The sequence below is a fragment of the Engraulis encrasicolus genome, chromosome 10 (genome assembly GCF_034702125.1).
Source record: "Engraulis encrasicolus isolate BLACKSEA-1 chromosome 10, IST_EnEncr_1.0, whole genome shotgun sequence".
Classification (NCBI taxonomy): domain Eukaryota; kingdom Metazoa; phylum Chordata; class Actinopteri; order Clupeiformes; family Engraulidae; genus Engraulis; species Engraulis encrasicolus.
This window is the reverse complement of record NC_085866.1, coordinates 53,804,085-53,824,841: the sequence shown is the minus strand read 5'-3', so window position 1 is coordinate 53,824,841 and position 20,757 is coordinate 53,804,085. Positions and strand designations below refer to the sequence as shown.

Genomic DNA, 20,757 nt, shown 5'->3' with positions numbered 1-20,757 from the left:
TACTATGGCTTATGAAACAGCTGGGACCGCATTGCCTCGGCTACTGGGCTGTGATGTTATCAGCAGGCATGCTACTTTGTAACTGTTGCCTTTAGCGGATGTTATTGTGGATGTACTGTAATGGTATGCATAGGAATAGAAGATAAGCTGCCCTGGCAGTTTCACGATAGAAAAAAGGCAGGCCAGAAATAAACGTTGAAATGATTCAACATCATCTGACTCACAGACGAGATACTTGAGAATGTGTGCTTGCACCCCCACCCCCTTTTCATATTGTTTTCTTTTTATTTGTGTGTGTGTGTGTGTGTGTGTGTGTGTGTGTGTGTGTGTGTGTGTGTGTGTGTGTGTGTGTGTGTGTGTGTGTGTGTGTGTGTGTTTAAACCATGTCAGTGCTCAGGGGGGGTTCTTTTTATATCACATGCATAGCTCGTATGAATGAGTTTTATAGTGATCATTGGCCATGGAACAGGGAATTTAGGTCATGCCATGCCATCATCACATTGCATCTCTCAGACCAGACGTTCTTATCTCTACCACTCAGTCAGAAGCAATCTGACATCAGCGGTGATTAAAAGCAAACCAATAGGATTTTTCCCCCTCTTGCAAATAAAGATGTGCATAATGAAGGTTAAATAGCAGAAGTTTCAGATTTACCAGAGGCTATGTTTTCATGAAGAGAGAGAGAGAGAGAGAGAGAGAGAGAGAGAGAGAGAGAGAGAGAGAGAGAGAGAGAGAGAGAGAGAGAGAGAGAGAGAGAGTAAAGGCAGTGAGACAGCGGAGTGGTGGGTGGGGCACAGCAAGGCAGCAAGAATGAAGGGGGGCTGCGTGGTGTGTGACGCACGATTATCCCCAGCCCGGCTGAGCGCATTGGCTGTCACCGCCGCTCGTCACCCAGCCAAGGCTCAGGTTTAGGGATATGCTACCAGAGCAGATTATGAAGCAGACCTCGTCTCTGGCAGTCTCCTCTGGATTGTCTCAATGGCTAAACACAGTGTTTTTCTCCTTTTTGCACTCCTGTCTTTTGTTTTTATGCAACTAACCTTGCCCTTTGATCAAGTGCCTGCAATCCTGGACAAAAGGTAAGGTGCTCCTGCTGCCGCCGCTGCTGCCTGCCGCCTGCCGCCACTGCTGCTGGTGCTGCTGCTGCTCCTATTTCAGTCTCTGCTCTGCTCTGCTCGCCTTCTATACGGATGGCCAGCAGTGATGCTGTGCAGTTCTAGGGCTCTCTCTGGCTACCGTAGATGCTTCTCTTACCATGGTGGGGCTGGGATCATGAGGAAACAAGCCTGCAAGACAGAGGGATTGAGGGAAAAATGCTTGAAATAAGAAGTGTGAGAGATTGTCGGATGTGTATTGTTCATCCATATATGCATAGAGAGTGGGGGGGAGGAGGAGGAGGAGTGGAGCAACCACCAGAAATAGAATGAATGGGATGGATGTCTCTCCCCTGTGTGTGTCTCACTGTAACTGCAAGCCCATTGTGTGATATGGCTATATGACAAAGAGACACGAGAGACATCATATTCAGTGCTTGTGTGTGTGTCTGTTGGATTCAGTGTATATAGATGGTACTCTTGCGATGTGTTGCAATGGCACTGTTTAGACGGCCTGCATTCTGGACTGATGGAATAGGTTGTTTTGGTAAACATCAGGGCTCTTGGAAAAACACTTATGATGTCACTGCTTTATTCCTGGACAGTGCTCTTTTCAGGACGAGATTAAAACAAATGATGGATAATTTGATGCCTATTTTCTATGACGTATGGCTCCGTACTCAGTAATATTTATTATTTCTTTGTGTTCCTTGGGCTTAGCCAGCACCTGAACATTGACAGTGTCTCATGGCATGTTTGCTGCCCGGCTGCTTTCTTTGTGTATTTGTTTGCCGTTTCTGCAAGAAATACCAAAGGCAATCATTCCCTATTGCTCACGTTGTTACACATCTCATTTCTGCTAATAAGCATTTTCCATTGTGAAAGTGACTGCTGATCAAAGTTGTGATTTTTCAGGTTCAGAGAATGTTGTCATCAGTTGAATTCATCTTTCCATGCCAGCCTCCTATGAAATAATATTAGTTGGAAAGTGTGTGCAGTCCTCTTTGTCTTGTACAAATCTGGCAAAGCCTGTGTTTACTAAGACTGTTTTATTTAAGATTGGACATCTTTTTCATTTACATGTTGAGCAGAAGTCTGAATATCAGGTCTGTACAATAGACAGCCAGGACTTTTTCAACAAACTCTTATGACAGATGATTAGTCAACTCAAAAGGTTTAGTTTGAATTACCTGAAAAAGGGATTACACATTTTCATCAACATGAAAGCAGATGGTGGGCTCAGACGGGCAGGTTATGCAAAAAACAATCCCTCTCCAATCCTGTTCAAAACTGCAGATCAATTTTTGTTATTGTTATTACTCGTCTGCGATTACACATCAGTAAATAATGTTGCAGTGATGCAACACTTTACCGGCATCAGGATATCTAGATATTAGATTAAATCTTTTTTTGCACTCCACACTGACAAAACAAATATCCCCCTATATGCTATACTGATGACTAAGTAGTAGAAGCTTCATTTGACCAGGGAGGAGTGTTGTGGTCAGTTGTTTCACACTGTGTTCCCAGTGCTTTAAAGCCAATACATCAAGAGTCTGTGGTGTGTAATCTTAATTCCATCGGATTACCTAACCTGCTATTGGATATAGGCCTAATGGCAGCACATACTTGCAGACGTATGGCCTACATACACTACGCTACGATACGAATGGAAAAAAAGGAAAAGGAAGATGTGCAGCTACAGTAGATCTTGCAGTGTTAAAACAACACTCCAAGAGTCAAACATGAGACTAGTGGCATTGGTCCTACTCTCTAGGTGCCGAATCAACACTGTAAAATGTACTGTAGGCAAATAAAATTGAAGGCATTAACGACACACCACATTAGCAGAGTGAGATGAAGACATAGTGAGAGAGTATAGTTTTTTTTAGTCTATTACATATATGCTATGTTCAGCTCTTAGCACTGGCTCTGTCCAGGCATAACCAATGCCAGCAGCAGTCCTCAGCTGCTGACCTCAGTAAACTGGCATAAGAACAAAAGGGAGAGAGTTATTTCACACTGGCTTGCAATTGGTGCCTGCCCACCCGAGTGTCATGTTTTCTGTGGTTGAACAGGTTGTTGATACTATATTAGATTAGATAAAAATCAGATTAGATTACATTACATTACATTTTATTGCTATTTCACATATAAGGATAGTAGCGAAATGTAATTTAGCATCTAATCAGAGGTGCAAAAAGCTGACAGGAATATGTATAGAACGTACGGCATTTCCAGAATAAATGCAATATTAGAATAATTGACATTTTTGTAGGGAGAAATGGCCCAAGGACTAATTTTATAAGGGTGTACCATCGCCACAGCCATGGGACCACTAGGCATCATACTGCTGCTGTTATTACTTGGCTGGAGAGGCGGGTGGACTTGCTTGGTAGTACGTAGTATGCAGATTGTGACTGATAAAATCTTGATGAGCCTTCGTGGACTTCATTAATCATGTATCATCACGAGTGCTGGTCTTATCAGCCAGTTGAGCAATCATCCAGTTGGACTAGGCCTCATAGGCTGTTTTCGAAGGTCTTATGTTTTCTGGAAAGAGGAAAATGATGAACATTATAAACATACCGTACATAATGCCCCATGGTATTTTAAGAGATGCATGGAGGACTTCCATAGAGCCCTACCACCATATTGGATTTATGTAAGGTAGGGAGGAGTTTAAAGAGCTCTAAACTAAGTACAAGAAAGACTGAGACGGTTGTTGGCCCTTGGTAGTCAACAAACTGCAGCATCCAGATAGTAAACTGGACGTTTGCTTGGGGTTCTCTTCCCCTCTGACCTCTGACCCCTCCACTGACCTTGGCACATGGGTCTCTCTTGGCCTTGTTTTAACTGTCCCCAAAGCCGTGAGAAGACACGGTAGAGCTGCAGAGAGAGCGCTGAAACTCCTCCTGATCTGAACAAGCAAAGAGTCAGACTTCTAATCAGGTATTAGAATAACCCCCACAAAGCTCATTATGATTAGATGTTTAAACGGTTTGTCTTGGGATAATCTTAGAAGTTGCTGCATATGAAGAGAAGGAACGAACAGGCTAGTTGGGCTGGGTGCAAGATGGTGGAATGGCGGGAAGGGATGAGACGAGAGCTGGCTTGGGCTGTTTTTGATACAGATATACACATTCATGTAGTGATGTACTACTCATACACACAATCATATGCGCGCATGCATGAATGCACACGCCACGCACGTATATACACTTTCTCTCTTTCCCTCTCCATTCTCTCCTCTCTCTTTTTTTCTCCCTCTTCCTCTCTCTCTCTCTCTCTCTCTCTCTCTCTCTCTCTCTCTCTCTCTCTCACACACACACACACACACACACAAACAAACAAACAAACAAACAAACACACGCGCATGCACACACACACACACACACACACACACACACACACACACACACACACACACACACACACACACACACACACACACACACACACACACACACACACACACACACACACAGAACACTAATTTACTGTGCAAAACCTACTGTGCAAAATAATTCACTATGCTTCTTGGATATGTTGAAGTGTACTGTTTACTTGAGCCACATTGGTCCCCTACTCTGCTGTCCCTGGCAGCCTTATGGGTGGTAAAACACTTACTCATTCACTCACTCACTCTGGTAAACAAGAAGACAATTGAGAGCACTCACTGAAAATATCTAGAGACAAAGGTTTACTGTAAATGCTCCTGGTTTGTGTTTTCTTGTCTGCCAGTCTATGACTCCTTTCATTTGCTTTGAGAAGACATACTGTCTGAATTTACACTGTCATTTTCAAACTAAAAGCATATAACATCTGTCTTCATTTTTGTGTCTTATACAGTTCAGAGGTCCCCCAGTATCAAGCTATCCGTATCAGAACAGGTCAGTAACAAGTTTCCTGAGAAAATCACTAGAAGAGTTTCGTTGCAAAATGGTGTATCCACCATTTTTGACTTCTGCATTTTAATATTGGAAAGGACTGTTCAGAAGTCCTATCACATATGTGTGAATTCTTGCCATTCAAATATTGTGAGAACATACTTTTTAAACCTTTATAAATGTATTTTTGCAATGTATTGCAATGGAATACAAAAATGTCTATTTCCCAACATTCTCCAAAATGGATATACAACGTTTTGCAACAAACTCTTCACTTATATTACATGATTTTCGAAATAAAGCATGCTGTTTTAAAAGGATATTCTCTTGCTGTCAGGCAGCACTCAGTCCACGCCGCCTCCTACACAGAGATCGTAAACAAGCTCTTTTCAAAAAACCACTCCTGTGTGTATGAGTGTGCGGATGAGCTCACTTAGCCATGACATGATTTGTTCTAAATGTGTCTACGTGAAAGTTCTGATGAATCATAGTCCTCATGTGAACGCACGCGGTCTCTTAACCCCAAAGACTATTTGTGTTGTCACAACCTCACACCTTGCTCACCTCCCGATACCTCTCTCAGTAATGAGATAACCCATCAGGCCCCTGCGCTGTAGCACTGTGACAAGGGCACACAGATCTCACTCTCATGCATGCACATGGAACCATCATCCAAGCGGGAATTACCACCACCAGCGCCACCGTTACTTTATGTCCCCCGCACATAATGTTTTACGAGCCCCACACAGCTCCAGATATGCATAGGGGCTATCAAAGGAAACGCAGACCAGGTTGTTTTGCTAAGAGACAGCCGGAATGTGTGTGTGTGTGTGTGTGTGTGTGTGTGTGTGTGTGTGTGTGTGTGTGTGTGTGTGTGTGTGTGTGTGTGTGTGTGTGTGTGTGTGTGTGTGTGTGTGTGTGTGTGTGTGTGTGTGTGTGTGTGTGTGTGTGTGTGTGTGTGAGAGAGAGAGAGAGAGAGAGAGAGAGAGAGAGAGAACATCCCTAAAAATAATACAGTAACTCCATGTGCTGCTGTAGTGGTGGTGGTGGCATCGTGGAGCTCATCCGACGCCCCATCCCTCTCTCTCTCTCTCTCTATCTCTCTCTCTCTCTCTCTCTCTCTCTCTCTCTCTCTCTCTCTCTCTGTCTCCCATGATTCCGAATGCAGATGGAGTGGGCGTAGAGAATCCAAGTGCCTCACACGAGGGCAGTTATATGCCTGCAGCTGAGAATCCGCTCAGAAGAATACTGCAGGTAAAGCATTTTCACTGATAGCCACAATGTGACCTTGCACACACACACACACGCACACACACACACACACACACACACACACACACACACACACACACACACACACACACACACACACACACACACACACACACAAGAATAGTTCTCAAAAAAGCCATGAAATATGTACGCACGCTACGTACATCCCCAACTCCTGTCTATTGTTGCACAGTAGCCGAAAAGAAATGGCATAAGCTACATACTGTACATCCCTTTGTTCCCAGGCCCAGATGATGTCATGTCAACAGGGGATTTTCTATACTGTGGTGGGCCTTACATCGTTCATCCAAAATAAAAAACAAGCCTGCACATACAGTAGTGCAAGATGTACTGGTACTGGTATCTGGTCTGGCACATGGGCACTCAGAGTTGATAACGCAATTCTTGAGCATAGTATGGCCCCGTTCACTGCAAAGCAGACTATGTAAGATGCTTCTAGACGCTATTGTGCACTGTTTTCTTGAACCACCTTTCCCCCTCCCTGATTGGCTTAGGAGTGTTCACCTCATATTTGAATTTGAATTTCGTTGAACTACTCTAACATACATTATCTTACCAAAAGTATTTGCTAACCTGCCTTGACTCACATATAACCTGAATTGACATCCTATTCCTTACTATAGGGTTCAATAATATATTGGTCCACATTTTGCAGTTAATACGTCAACTCACATGGGCAGGCTGTGGGTAAGGTTGAGGAGTGTATTTAGACATTTTTGACAATCGCATTGGTCACACGCTGGTGTTGGTCGGGGAAGGCCTGGCACTCAGTCTCTGCTTTAGTTCATCCCAAATGTGTTCTATTGGATTCTGGTTCTATTGGGTTCTGACTCTGTGCAGGCCAGTTACGTTCATCCATACCATACTCTGTCATGACATCCATGCCTTTATGGACCTAGCTTTGTGCACTTGTGGTCATATTGAACCCTATGGGTTTGGACTGAGATGGCAGTTAAGTTCATATGTGAATCAAGGCAGCTTAGCAAATACTTTTGGTAATACAGTGTATGTGCTCCCATTCTTTGTAGTGTTGAGTTAACACTACAGACATTACTGTGTAAGATGCTTCTGGGATGCACCCCACCAGTTGAAGCATTCAATTTAGTGTTGAAGTTCCACTGCAAAATGTGTATGATGGTTGTGGGATGTTTTTTTTTTGTAGTATACTGTCTACGTGACCCCCCTCTCCTGCCCCTTGGTAACCTTAGTGTTCAACACTTACTGTAGAGAGTTTAATTGAATGTACTTTGAATTTAGTTTAACCATTCCAACATATATGGTCCCGTTCATCGTAGCGTTAAATGAACACTGCAAATATTACTGAACAAGACACTTCTGGGATGCTTTTAGCACATATTCACTTAATCCACATTTCCCCCTCTGTCCTGACAGTATGAGTGTTCAACACTTAGAGACTTGAATTTGAAGTTGAAATTAGATGAACTATGCTTCATACATTATATGGTCCAGTTCCATATACTGTGGATAGTAGTTAATACCATAAAATGTAGGGTAAAGCGTAAATTTACATTGTTTTCTTGAGCCACAATTGCCCCCCTGTCCCTGGCAGCCTTATTCAACGCGGAGACAGTAGGATTTCAAATTTAAGTTGAATTCAGTTTAAATATTCTACAACATACAGTAGTATATGGTTTCCATCGGTTTGTCCAACACTGCATAATTGCAGTTCAGTTATGGTTTATTTGAGTAGGGACAAATACACATCATGTAGGCTGTACAACAACCTAACAGATAAGTATCATAGCATTTGTAGCCATAGGCTAATTTCCAATGCCCGTCCCTAGAAGGGCTTTTAAAGTAAAATATAAAAAAACTGTTTTTATTGTTGTTTTAAAATACAACCTATCCATTCATCCAAGCCATTCATTTAATCTAAGAAGACAGGCAATATACATACACATACCTAATCCTATATTAATGTACAGTCACTTGTTCATTCATCCACTAATTAATCAATTTGATAAAACATGTACTATAGCCCCCCCCCCCCCCATACACACATAGTCAACTGCCAACCCACCTCCCTCCCTCACACACACACACACACACACACACACACACACACACACACACACACACACACACACACACACACACACACACACACACACACACAACTGCACCCCCTCCATTACATATAAAATCACCACACACACACACACACACACACACACACACACACACACACACACACACACACACACACACACACACACACACACACACACACACACACACACACACACACACACACACAGAGAACACTAATTTACTGTGCAAAACCTACTGTGCAAAATAATTCACTATGCTTCTTGGATATGTTGAAGTGTACTGTTTACTTGAGCCACATTGGTCCCCTACTCTGCTGTCCCTGGCAGCCTTATGGGTGGCAAAACATATGTATGCTGCCCGAAACATTACACATTAAAGACGAGAAATGTGAGCTTGGTGCTGCAGACCTTATTTATTTATTTTGACTGCTAGTCCAGCAGCACCCATTTTTGAGACCAGGCCTCTAAATAAACCTTTTTTCATCACCAGCCAAAATGGCTTGTAGGTGTCAATCTTACTAGCCAAACACACACTCAATAATGGGTCAAAGCGGCTTGTAAGTTGGTATTTTCTACCAGCCGAACAAAAATTTTACCAGCATTTGGCCGGTTGTCTGGTGTTTATTTAGAGCCCTGTTTGAGATAGATGTGCGTGTTTTTGTCTTTGCTAAACTTAGCCTTATGGGTGGCACCTACACGCCCAGCCGCGGACCAAGCGGAAGCTGCTGCAGTCCACCAGCTCCGGGCCCTACTCTCCGCTGACCGTTGCCTACAATGGCAAGATATGCATCCTCTTCAAGGCCAAGCGCCTGGCCATCCGCTACAGAAACCACACCTTCCTGGACCTGACCGAGAGGGTGTTTGGGCCCAACGCCTCCGTGGAGACCAAGGGCTCCGTCTGCTCCAAGGAGAAAGCAACGTATGTGCTGTTGTGCTGCTGAATGAATGAATGACTGGGCTTTTTATTTATGTGTGCGCTTTTGTAGGATTAACCCTTGAGACTTAGTTTCAAAACACACATACTTCATACACACGGACAAACACACACACACACACACACACACACACACACACACACACACACACACACACACACACACACACACACACACACACACACACATACACACACACTTTGTTTGTAATGGTAACCTCTCTTGTGTTCCATCAGCTATGGGGGGGCTTCAATAGGCCATTGTCCTAAATCCGGTAATAATAGGCTTTAGACTTATCTCCGTAGTTTCTATCTTCTCTATACGGGCTATGTAGTGATGATAACTTAGCCAAGACTAATGGAGACTTTACTGGGCTTTTATTGTACATTCATTCATGCATGCTTTTATTCACAAATATTTGCTCTGTGAGGATGGAGTGGTAATCCAGATGTTTTTGTTTTCTTTCCCAATAGATTGTCACTACACCTTGGAGATGTGGAGGACATAAGAGGACTTGTCATCAAGTAAATACTCAGCACTCAGTTGTCAAAAGGCATTAAATTATCACTACGCAGGCATTCGGCTGTAACAGTTGACATTATGACTGTCTATCTCTCTCTCTCTCTCTCTCTCTCTCTCTCTCTCTCTCTCTCTCTCTCTCTCTCTCTCTCTCCACTCGTCAACAGGCTTCACATGTCCAACACTTTCTACGAGTCGGCCGGACAGAACTGGTTCACCCTGGACAGTGTCCACATCCACTACAACTGGACGCACGAGGCCGTGTTCAACGCCACCGAGGTGTACGCCCCGGCCACCTACTCCTACCACTGCCAGCACGTCAGCAGCTTACAGAAATATGACACTCTGCTGGTGCCCAGCTCCTACACTGACAGCTCGGCAAACTGGCACATCACATTCACAGACTTCCAGGTGGGTGACAGGCAGGCAGCCAGGCAGGCAGGCGGCTATGACAGACAAGACACTCACTCGGCTCACGTCAAGCAAGGAACTAAGAGACATGCGGCTGCAAAACTGTTACGCTTTCATTTCTGTTTCAATGTTCTTGTGGAAAGCATTGTTTTGATTCTAACATGTTCTTTGCTATGTTGTTTCTTTTTTTGCTGTCTAATACTGTTTACATCATCATATACAACTACACGTACATATTATTTTTTATGGAAAACTGTATTAAATAGTATATAAAAATACATAATATTGTGAAATCCATCCTATTATTCCAGTTAATAACTTCAAATCATTGCATATTATCTGGAAACTTGGTCTTGGTCATTGTTTCACCTGAACTTTGCAGTAAGCAAAGCACAACATTTCTGTCACTATCGAATCGCTGAATTTGTAATTGAGAAAAAAACCCGGCAGTTTATTTTTAAATGTAAAATCAAAAAAATGAATTCTGGCATCAAATCACTCAGACCCTCTTTCATGTTTTTTTTTGTCAATTCACAGATCCAGGCCTTCAACGTTCAATCCAACAAGTTTGCCTCTGCCTCGGACTGCGCCACCTTCTTCACCCCAGCCATCCTGATGGGCCTTATCACCTCGCTGATCCTGCTGCTGGTGCTGGCCTACGCACTGCACATGGTGGTGCACCTCAAGCACATCGACCGTTACGAAGAGCACAAAGCCACAGTCTACTTCCCCCGCAGCCCCGAGTCAGAGCACCCGGACAAGAACAGCCTCTGAAGGACTACAACCCCAAACCCTACCCCTAACCTAGCCCTAACCTTCTCCTAACCTACTCCTAACCTTCTTACCCAACCTCTACCAAACCCACCCTGCCCTCGCCCCCCTCCAGAATTGCACTTTACAGGTTACCCATGGTGTTTCAGTGTGGGTGTTACGTACGGAGCACAGGACAAGATTGTCCCAGACGGGACGGGAGGGCAGCAGTGTCTTTTAAACAAATCCCCCATCTCCCATGAGCCAACGGGCCCTCCTCCTGATTCAACCAATCACGCTGTCATCATCCTCCCTGTCCGTCCGTTCCATTAGGTGTTTAATCTCAGCCTAATCACAAGGACTCTGCTGCCTTCCTGGGTCACAGACAAAACATATGCCATGCCGGGAGGGGATAATGTGCAAAATGGCCTTTCAGCAGACTGGCACTCTGGCATTATTACAAAAGCACGACGATTTTCTGCGGGGAAAATGGGATTTTACAATACAAAAAAAGGGAGACGACGAAAAAGCAACAAGACGAAAGGAAGGAGAGTGGAATAAAACTGTCAGTGACAGGAACTGTGACCTGGCAGGAAGATGGACACATCATGGACACGGACTGCCAGTCAACAGAGATAACTGTGATTAGGATGGACGGAGATTGCCTAGACAAGTGGGGTGGGGGGGTTCTTTTTGTATCTCACAAAGTCACAATAACATTCATAAGTCAAGTCCATGGGCCATGGGTCTTGCTGATCTGCCAATTTAAAAATAATAATAATATAAATATATCTATATATACTGTGTTTCGACTGCCAAAGTGGCGTTTGCCAGCAATGGCAAACAACTGAGAGTACAAGAAAGTACAACACTGTAAAAACATATGTGTACAGTATTTGCCTAGTGTGATGGGGTCTTTTTATATAATCCAAAATCCATACATACGTAACATGGAAGTAATCCTGACATATCCTACAGAAAATGCCGTACACATAGAAAAAAATCTAGCTTGAAATCCATGCATAAAATCTAAATATACAATTCAGAAATATGTACTGAACCATTTTTGCAATTGATAATTGTGAAAATGACAAATATACTGTATGACATTTGTTTTGTAATCAGTATTATCACATTGTGTCAGTCTAGTAGATTTCTGTTTTTTAAAACTTGGACTATGGATGATTAATTTTCTTTATGTCACATAAAAAGAAAAATTATTATGTCTTGTAGTATTATCTAGTAAAGGAGCATTTACAACGAATTCAATCTAACTGTAAAGAGCTCAAATTTGAGGAATGTTGTTCAGTAATACACAGAGATCAATACCTTTATTATCATACTCCAATACACCCTATAGCTGCAGTGATAACATCAGCAACATCTTATTACACTATACCACAGCATGGCAATAACTAGAAATAAAAAGTTGTAAAACATGGCAGTTTCGATACTCATGGTAGAGATATGTGCAATGTGTACATTTGGTCATGATGGAATCATACAAAAACCTAAAAGCACTTGTGGACGTTTCCTGAGGACCAATTGATGTAGTTTAAAACAATAAATTATGATCACATAATTTGTCATGTTGTGATTTTATTTGTTCTGAGTCAGGGATTCATTATTAACACTATCTGTTTGTTGAAACACCACACCAACAGCAGGGCTGAAAGGGAAGGCATCCAGATCCATGCTGCTGCATGCAGATGTGTAACGGACTCAAGCAGGCACAGGAGGCGGACTTTCTTTGGACGGCAGTTTATTTCCTTTGACAGAGAAAATGGCATTACTGCAGCATCCGAGCCAGGGAATCGCTTTTCTGACTCCAACAATTTAACAGAAATGAAACAAAATACAATTCACAACTGGAGACACACCTTTGACAGAGAAAATGGCATTACTGCAGCATCTGTACAATAAAAATAAAAGTAACATTCAGTTTCACGAAGGACCGTATGCAACGTCATAGTTCCAGAGAGGGAGAGAGGCAAGCAGAATGCTCAGGCATGGAATCATTGCGGTTCGGAAAACCGATCAAACATTCGAATTCTAATAGTACCATGCCACCGGAATACATGCATATACAGTCCCATATAACAGTGATACATCGTAGAGGTAAATATGATGTGAATTCTCATGCATACTTGCATAATTCATCCACAAAACGAACACTATGCTAACGCATCTACTGCAGGTGTAGGAAGATGCTAATCCCCCAAAAGATCCTCGTGGTTAATAGAAAATATAATAACTTTCTTTACAACTTAGTACATTTCCTGCATATCCCCACAGCGTGTACACAATTACATCATTAATAAGATACATCAAGTACACAGTTTACATTGCATTTTACAAAGAGGAAACAATAATTGAAAACAGAGCACATTAATTAGTAAACTTACCCGAGCCAGGGAATCGCTTTTCTGACTCGGCTACGGGAACCCCAGAGGGTCAAAACGCAACAGACCTGCAGTTCTCCGAAGTGCCACAAGGTGTCTCCAACGAACAATATTCTGCTCAATAATGGCAAAACTCATAAAAACTATATATTTCTAAACAGCATTTTCAACTCTGTTACACCCACCTCCCCTGAATTTTGCCAAATTAGAGCAGCAGCCATAAAGTACATGCAGAGGGAAATCTACACACTATAAGGAGGGTCGCCAAAAATTACGGCAGCCAACCACAAGGTATCCAAACAGGATGACATGGAGGAAGATTAAAGAATCCCACCAATCAACTGGCAGCAGGGTGCCTTCTACACCCCACAAGACCCACCCCCTCTGTTTCTCCAAGGCCACTACAAAACAAAACAAAAAAAGAAGTGGAATAAGACATAGAGGTCATAATCCACAGTGGGGAAAACTAAGCTACGGAGGACCTAGAAATGGTCTGCACTAATGGGTGTGTGAGAAATGGCCTGTCGTGACATTGTCTGTATCAGTCTGTTAACTGGTTTGATAATACGACCAAACCTAGATCTCAGCCGTGTGGGGAAACTGGGATTGTTAGACAACGGACCTGAAGCTACTGTGTCACTCTGTGTGTGACTAACATCGGACCTGTGCGTTGTTACTGACTCCCTGTCATTGTGTGTGTGCGTGAACGTCTCTGCATCTGAGCCACAACTAATGGACATTTTTCTTGAGTCACCGGTAGCAACAGTGTTGCCAGTGTCAGGTGCCGGTGTATAGATGGGGCCAACAGACTGATCTTCTGTGCAGTCCACACTCAACTCCATGTCACTAGAGACTCCTCCACTCTCTGATCTCCCATGCGAGCTCTCCGGGAAGGGCGACTGAGCAATCCATTCGACAGTTCTTCTCGCACTGTTTGTCGGCTCTGGGACAGTCGACTGCTGCGCACTGTCGCTGTGCGCCTGAAGTTCCAGAGTAGAGTCATGGCCAGGATATTCAGCATGTTCGCTATTGTTCTCTACAGCAGATGAGGCCCCATGTGAATCTGAGAACTGAGGAGAGGGTGAGGAATCAGGAGTGCTTGTGCCACCCACGGGCAGGAAATTCACCAGCATCAACAGGTTACGGTGGACGACTCCCTCTCCTGTCCAGTGATCGTGTCCTGAATTTTTGTAAGTGTGAGTGTCACTATTTATGTTTACAACAGTGTAGATGGTTGATTCCCATCGATCCGCCACCTTTCTCTTTCCCTCTTTCTCTCTTGTTTGCAACAAGTACACGGTCACCTACAGCAATGGTTGGGCCTTTCACCCCGTCTGTTGTAGAGCACTGTGTGACGTTGTTGTTCTTTTTTGGCATGTTCCTGTGCTATCAACATGGCGTCCTTCAGATCTTTTCTCTAGGGACGCAACATACTTGTCGTAACTGACTACATCAGGATCGTTCAAGACTGTACGAAACAGCACATCAACAGGCAAGCGTGGAGTACGTCCGAACATTAAATAAAAAAGGGGCATACCCTGTCGTCTCATGAACTGTGCTGTTGTACATGAATGTCAGTGATCTGAAGTCGTCTTGGCCAAGTGACTTTGTTGTCTGGGGTAAGGGTGCGCGGATCATGTTGCCAAGAGTTCTATTAAAACGTTCCACACTGCCATTTCCCATGGGGTGGTATGGGGTGGTGTGAGACTTGCGCACCCCAGACAGCTGTAAAAGCACTGCGACCAGCTCCGCTCTCAAGCTTGGTCCTTGGTCGCTGTGGATCCTCTCTGGAGTCCATACACACAGAAATATTTCTCCCAGAGGACTTTTCGCTACCTGCTTGGCTGATTGGTCTCGGCAGGCAAAAGCTTGGGCTAATCTGGTAAAATGGTCAGTTATGACCAAAACGTCAACAGATTTGTTGTGAGAATCTTCAGCCGACCAGAAGTCGATACAGACCAGTTGGAGTGGCCTGGTAGAAGTAATGCTTTCCAGGGGGGCCCTGTCAACAGGTTCAGCTGTCTTGCTGACAATGCAACGTTTGCAATTGCGGACATGGTCTCTCACATCCCTATCGAGACTGAGCCAAAAGAACCGCTGCCTGGCAAGCCCAAGACTTCTGAACTGGCCCTGATGACCAGCATCCTCATGGACACCCCTCAGGACGTCAGCTTTAAGAGAGCCTGGGACAACATATTGGTGACGCTTGAACTTTGTGACTTGGTCCCTTGACAGTCTGTAAAGTATTCCATTACTTAAGACAAGTTTCTCCCAGTGTTTTAAATACCTTATGACTGTAGTTGATTCATATGCTCGCTCTCTCCTGGAGGGTCTGCGACGTCGTTCCACGTATTGCAGGACACGCGAGAGAGTTCTGTCCCCAAGTTGCGCATCACGCAGCTCCGCCTCCGTGAAAGCAGGTAATGAATCTTGCCCGTCAGGGATCAGTTGCGGCACATGGCCTCAATAGCACGTGTTCTAGCCCCAGTCTCCCATTGGTTGTGCGACTGCAGAAAGGCAGACATTTCATCTGTGCCAACGGACATGGTCTGGACATGCAAAGGGGCTGTAAAAGGGGATGTGTCAACCTGGCCAACACCTTGATGTGAATCGTCATGACTGGAGCTGCGGAAGGTGTCTTGAACAGAGCCGCATGTCACTCCCTGGACTTCAGACAGCAGACTGTTGTATGGCTCCTGGAGTAGTCTGTGACTGATTCTCTCCTTCACGAAAGGCGGACGGCTACAGGCATCAGCCACCACATTCTTTGGGCCAGGAACATATTTAATGTCGAAGTTTGTAGCCGGCTAACTCGCAACCCAGCGTTGCTCACAGCAGTCCAGTTTCGGCTTCGTCATGATGTGAGTCAACGGATTGTTATCTGTCCACACTGTGAATCTGTGACCTTTTAGCCAATGACTGAACTTATCAGTGATAGCCCACTTCATGGCCAGGAACCTAAGCGGTGTGCTGGGTAATTCTTCTGTGACTGTGACAGTGATTTACTGCAAAGGCAATGGGTCTCGCCCTGGTCTCTCCCTCCTTTATCTGAGACAGCACAGCTCCTATGCCATCCAGGGAAGCATCGACAGACAGCATAAGGGGGCGACTGAAATCAGGGTGGGCCAGGACAACTGATTCGGCCAGTGACATTTTCAAACTTTGGAACGCTTCTTCCATTTCACCAGTCCAGTCCACAGCACTCAACCTCCTGCTCTGGTTCGGGCTTTTGCCGTTGTTTTCCTGCCTCTTTTGCACTTCTGCCCAGACAAGAGAGAGAAGAGGGGCTTGGCAATGGCAGAGTAATTTGGCACGAAGTGCTGGTAGTAATTGACCATCCCCAGGAAGGATCTGATCCGTTTTGCTGAGGGAGTCACTCCATCTGCTTCCATCAGGTCCCCACGTGACATCTTCATGATACCCTCAATCTTACTGGGGTCAGTGGATACACCAGTCTCATCTACAACATGCCCAAGGAACCTCACAGATTTTCGTAGGAAAAAGCACTTTTTGGGGGCTAACTTGAGATTGTGACTACGCAGCCTGCTGAACACCATCTCCAAGCGTTCAGAGCACTTGCTTCATCAGGGGCAAAGACCAGCAGGTCATCTAAGTAGCAAAGCAAGCTTAAATAATTCTGGTCCCCAAAAATGCATGTCATCATACGCATAAAGCTGCCAGGGCTATTGCATAGACCTTGTGGTAAGCGATTGTACTCGTATAAGCCCATTGGAGTGGTAAAGGCAGAGTATTTCTTGTCGTCTTCATGAAGTGGCATATTGTAAAACCCGGACGTAAGGTCCATGGTGCTAAAAAGTGCATTGCCACCGAGAGCACCCAGGCAGTCGGCCTGATGAGGCAAGGGGTGCGCATCTTTGAAAGTGCGCTTGTTCAACCAGCGAAAATCTGTGCAGACACGGAGATCTCCGTTCTTTTTCCACACCAGCACTAGAGGAGATGCGTACTCACTGGTGGATTTCCGGATTATCTCCTTCTCCTCCATTTCATTCAGCACCTGACGAAGCTTCTGATACTGGCTTGGCGGAACCCGCCCTGAATGGGAGTCGAAATGGCCGGTGATCTGACAGGTGAATGCGATGAACGAAGCCTGTTGCCTCACCACAGTCGAGATGGTGGCGTGAGAAGATATCATTATAGCGGACAACTAAGTCCGTCAGCTTGTCCTTGCACTGCTCAGTTACATCACAGGGGGCTAAGTCAATGTCAGTCAATCCAACTGATTGTAATTTATTGTCAGCAGAGCACTCAAACGTTTGCAGTGGCAGTTCTGAGGAACAACTGGCCAGGGGAACCTCAGTGGTGGTGTCATCCATGTCCTCCAGTGCAATGCAGGGGAAAACATCAGCCAATTTGGCATTTCGTCTGACTAGGGACGGACTTGTCAGAGGTGTTGATGACTTTTTATTGGGACCCATCTGTCTTGCCATAGCGACGTGACCATTCTCGCAACGAGAACACCTCTTGGAGCTGAGCGGCATGTCGTTAACTCTGTCCATAACTGTGCTTCCAGGGGATACTGCGGTAGACCTGGGTAGTCTTCCCCATAGCAGGTACTCACGGCCAGGCTCCAGGCACACAGCTGAGTTGCTCCTGACAGTGCCTATTCTGTAGGGGACATCTTCGCCTCTCCAACGGTCCAGACCCGCTAGCATGGACAGGTAGCGCTCAGACTCTGTGTCTCCAGCAGGGCAGGGTGCCGACACAGCCTTCCAGTAGGCATCACAGTTCTTGTACTTTTGGAGAATGTGTTTTATGACATTAGTGCCCAGAATCAAGTCATCATGCTGGCCTTGTACAACAAGAGTGGGTACCTCAATTTTGCAGCCATACACTTCCATCTGCACATGCACAGCTGACTCAGGTTTGACACGACGACCCCCACAGCCAATCAGTAACGACATCTGTGCTGAAATGGTCTTTCGATGTTACCACCCCTGCTTCTCTAAGTCTCGTCACAGCATCTTCGCTGATGGTACAGGCCATGGAGCCACTGTCAAGCATAGCATTCAGCGTCACTGTTTTGCTAACAATCACAGGAGTGTAGAAAAGACTGTCACTGCCATTTACAACTTGAGTGTTCTGAAAGATAACATTCTTAGAGTCAGTGCATGAGAGCTTGCAAGCTGCATAAATGTTTTCTGCATCAGAGTAATCATCAGAGCGGGAGTTTGAATTACGACCCATACTGCCTCCCATCGAATACGGGCCATCTAGTTTCCCGCAGGCCGAGGCTCTGGGGCAGGCATGTTGCATGCTGCCTTCGTATGACCAGGAGCGAAGCAGTTAAAGCACAGTCTTTCTGACTTGCAGTGGGTGACAGATGAGTGCTTACTGTTATTGCAGACACGGCAGACCTTCTCACGACGGCCACCTTGGAATCCACGACCACGGGGGGGACCACCACGCCTCTGTACTGTATTCATCATCTGCTCCATCATGGCCACCATGCGATTCAGAATACTATCCTCTGACGCCTGACTGTTCTGAAACACAGCTGATGTGGGAGAACACATGGGTGGGCAGTGCGTCTGACTGGGGGGATATATCTGACTCTGAGCAGTGATGTGAGGGGGGCATGACATGTGATAAGTAGGGCTAGCAACAGCGGCAGCTGGCGGGGAGAGAGAGACTGTGGGGGTGAAGTACTGAGCATGACTCTGACCAGGCAAGGGCTGACTGTATAATGCTGCATCATGGCTGCATGTCAAGAAGAGGTGGTGGTGTGACTCTTTACCTGCGCATCACTATGTATCTTGCCAGAAGATCGCTGCTCTCTCTGATAGTCATCAATTCTCAACTGGATGTCTTTTGTATTCCACTCCTGAATAGGCTTACACTTGAAGATTGAGGAGAGCTCGGGGTCAGAACAGTGCTTGACAAACATGCGTGCCACCTCCTCGCTTTGGTTCTCCATACCTCTGCCTTGTCTGCGGAGACCATCAGCAGCCAGCTCAGCGGCCTTGTTCACTCTCAGCCAATAGTCGACTGGGCTCTCCCCGGGTTTAGGTAAGGTGGAGTAAAAGTCTGCCAGCGGGAGGCATGATGAAGAGTCACTGAAGTACTGCATGAGCATATCATAGATGAGGTCAGGTTTCTGTCTCACATTTAGGCTCGAATCACTACGCAGGGCAACTCTCACAACATCTTTTGCTTTGCCCATTAACTTCCCCAGTATCTCTTCAGCCTGCTCTTCCACAGGACATCTCTGTTTTCTGAGATAAGCTTTCATTATGTCAATCCAGTCCTGGACAGGGTATTTGTCAGAAGCGGCACCTCTGAAGAACTCAGGCTCTTTGTCTGATTTTACATGTACTGTGACTTGTGAGTCTGTCTGCGTAGCAGTGTGAGAATCAGTACTTTGTGTGTGGACTGATGTGTTGGGCGATGTGGTGCTCTGGACTCCACTGTTTAAGTTGACTGCACCAGCAGACAGTAATTTGGCCACAATGGATTCACCTATCTGGGCTCCTAACTGTCCTACCATGTCAGTGAGGTGGCTAATAGCAGCAGTGTCAACTCTGTTGGGTGTGGATGTGAGATGCTCCCCCTCCATAAACTGCCCAACAGGAGAACCACCCAGGTCACAACTTAAACCTGTTCCCCTACCGCTGCCAGCTACTAATGGAGAAAAACCCACCTCTTTCCTATCCAACCCATGTCCCACAGCACCACTAACACTCCGCTGCCACAGACCCAAACCACCTCAACCCATTTGCAAAACAGGAGTATTGAACATATTTGGCTCATCACTATGATCCGCTCCCTCTGCCATGCTGATATCTGCGTTGTGTTTAAATCAAAAGAGAAGAAGAGGAAAGAAAAAAAATAGAAAGAACAAAGAGGGAAAAAAAACAGTAATATGAGATATATGAAAACAACTCTGACCAAACTTGATCTCGTACACTTGAGCTGGAAACTCCAGGCAGCATCCACGGCGATCGGCGTCAGGCTGATCCAGATGATCGACAGGTCACGGCACGGCACCAGTGAAACGGACTCAAGCAGGCACAGGAGGCGGACTTTCTTTGGACGGCAGTTTATTTCCTTTGACAGAGAAAATGGCATTACTGCAGCATCCGAGCCAGGGAATCGCTTTTCTGACTCCAACAATTTAACAGAAATGAAACAAAATACAATTCACAACTGGAGACATACCTTTGACAGAGAAAATGGCATTACTGCAGCATCTGTACAATGAAAATAAAAGTAACATTAATTTCACGAAGAACCGTATGCAGCGTCATAGTTCCAGAGAGGGAGAGAGGCAAGCAGAATGCTCAGGCATGGAATCATTGTGGTTCGGAAAACCGATCAAACATTCGGAATTCTAAAGTACCATGCCACCGGAATACATGCATATACAGTCCCAT

General features: G+C 45.1%; 1 protein-coding gene across 1 annotated transcript; it reads left to right on the top strand.

Moving 5' to 3' along the window:
- Positions 1-971: 971 nt before the first annotated feature.
- On the top strand, positions 972-12,511 carry atp6ap1lb (ATPase H+ transporting accessory protein 1 like b). The gene is made up of 7 exons (XM_063207717.1): positions 972-1,079; positions 4,947-4,987; positions 6,153-6,238; positions 9,027-9,268; positions 9,758-9,808; positions 9,971-10,214; positions 10,752-12,511. The coding sequence occupies exons 1-7, from the start codon at positions 979-981 to the stop codon at positions 10,986-10,988; spliced, it is 1,002 nt and encodes a 333-aa protein (XP_063063787.1). The 5' UTR covers positions 972-978; the 3' UTR covers positions 10,989-12,511.
- Positions 12,512-20,757: the final 8,246 nt, after the last annotated feature.

Excerpts from the sequence above, each read along its gene's own strand:
- atp6ap1lb (XM_063207717.1), top strand. The coding sequence starts at position 979 with ATGGCTAAACACAGTGTTTTTCTCCTTTTTGCACTCCTGTCTTTTGTT. Across the intron at positions 6,239-9,026 it reads CGCTCAGAAGAATACTGCAG|CCTTATGGGTGGCACCTACA; the intron begins GTAAAGCATTTT and ends TGCTAAACTTAG. Across the intron at positions 9,269-9,757 it reads TGCTCCAAGGAGAAAGCAAC|ATTGTCACTACACCTTGGAG; the intron begins GTATGTGCTGTT and ends CTTTCCCAATAG.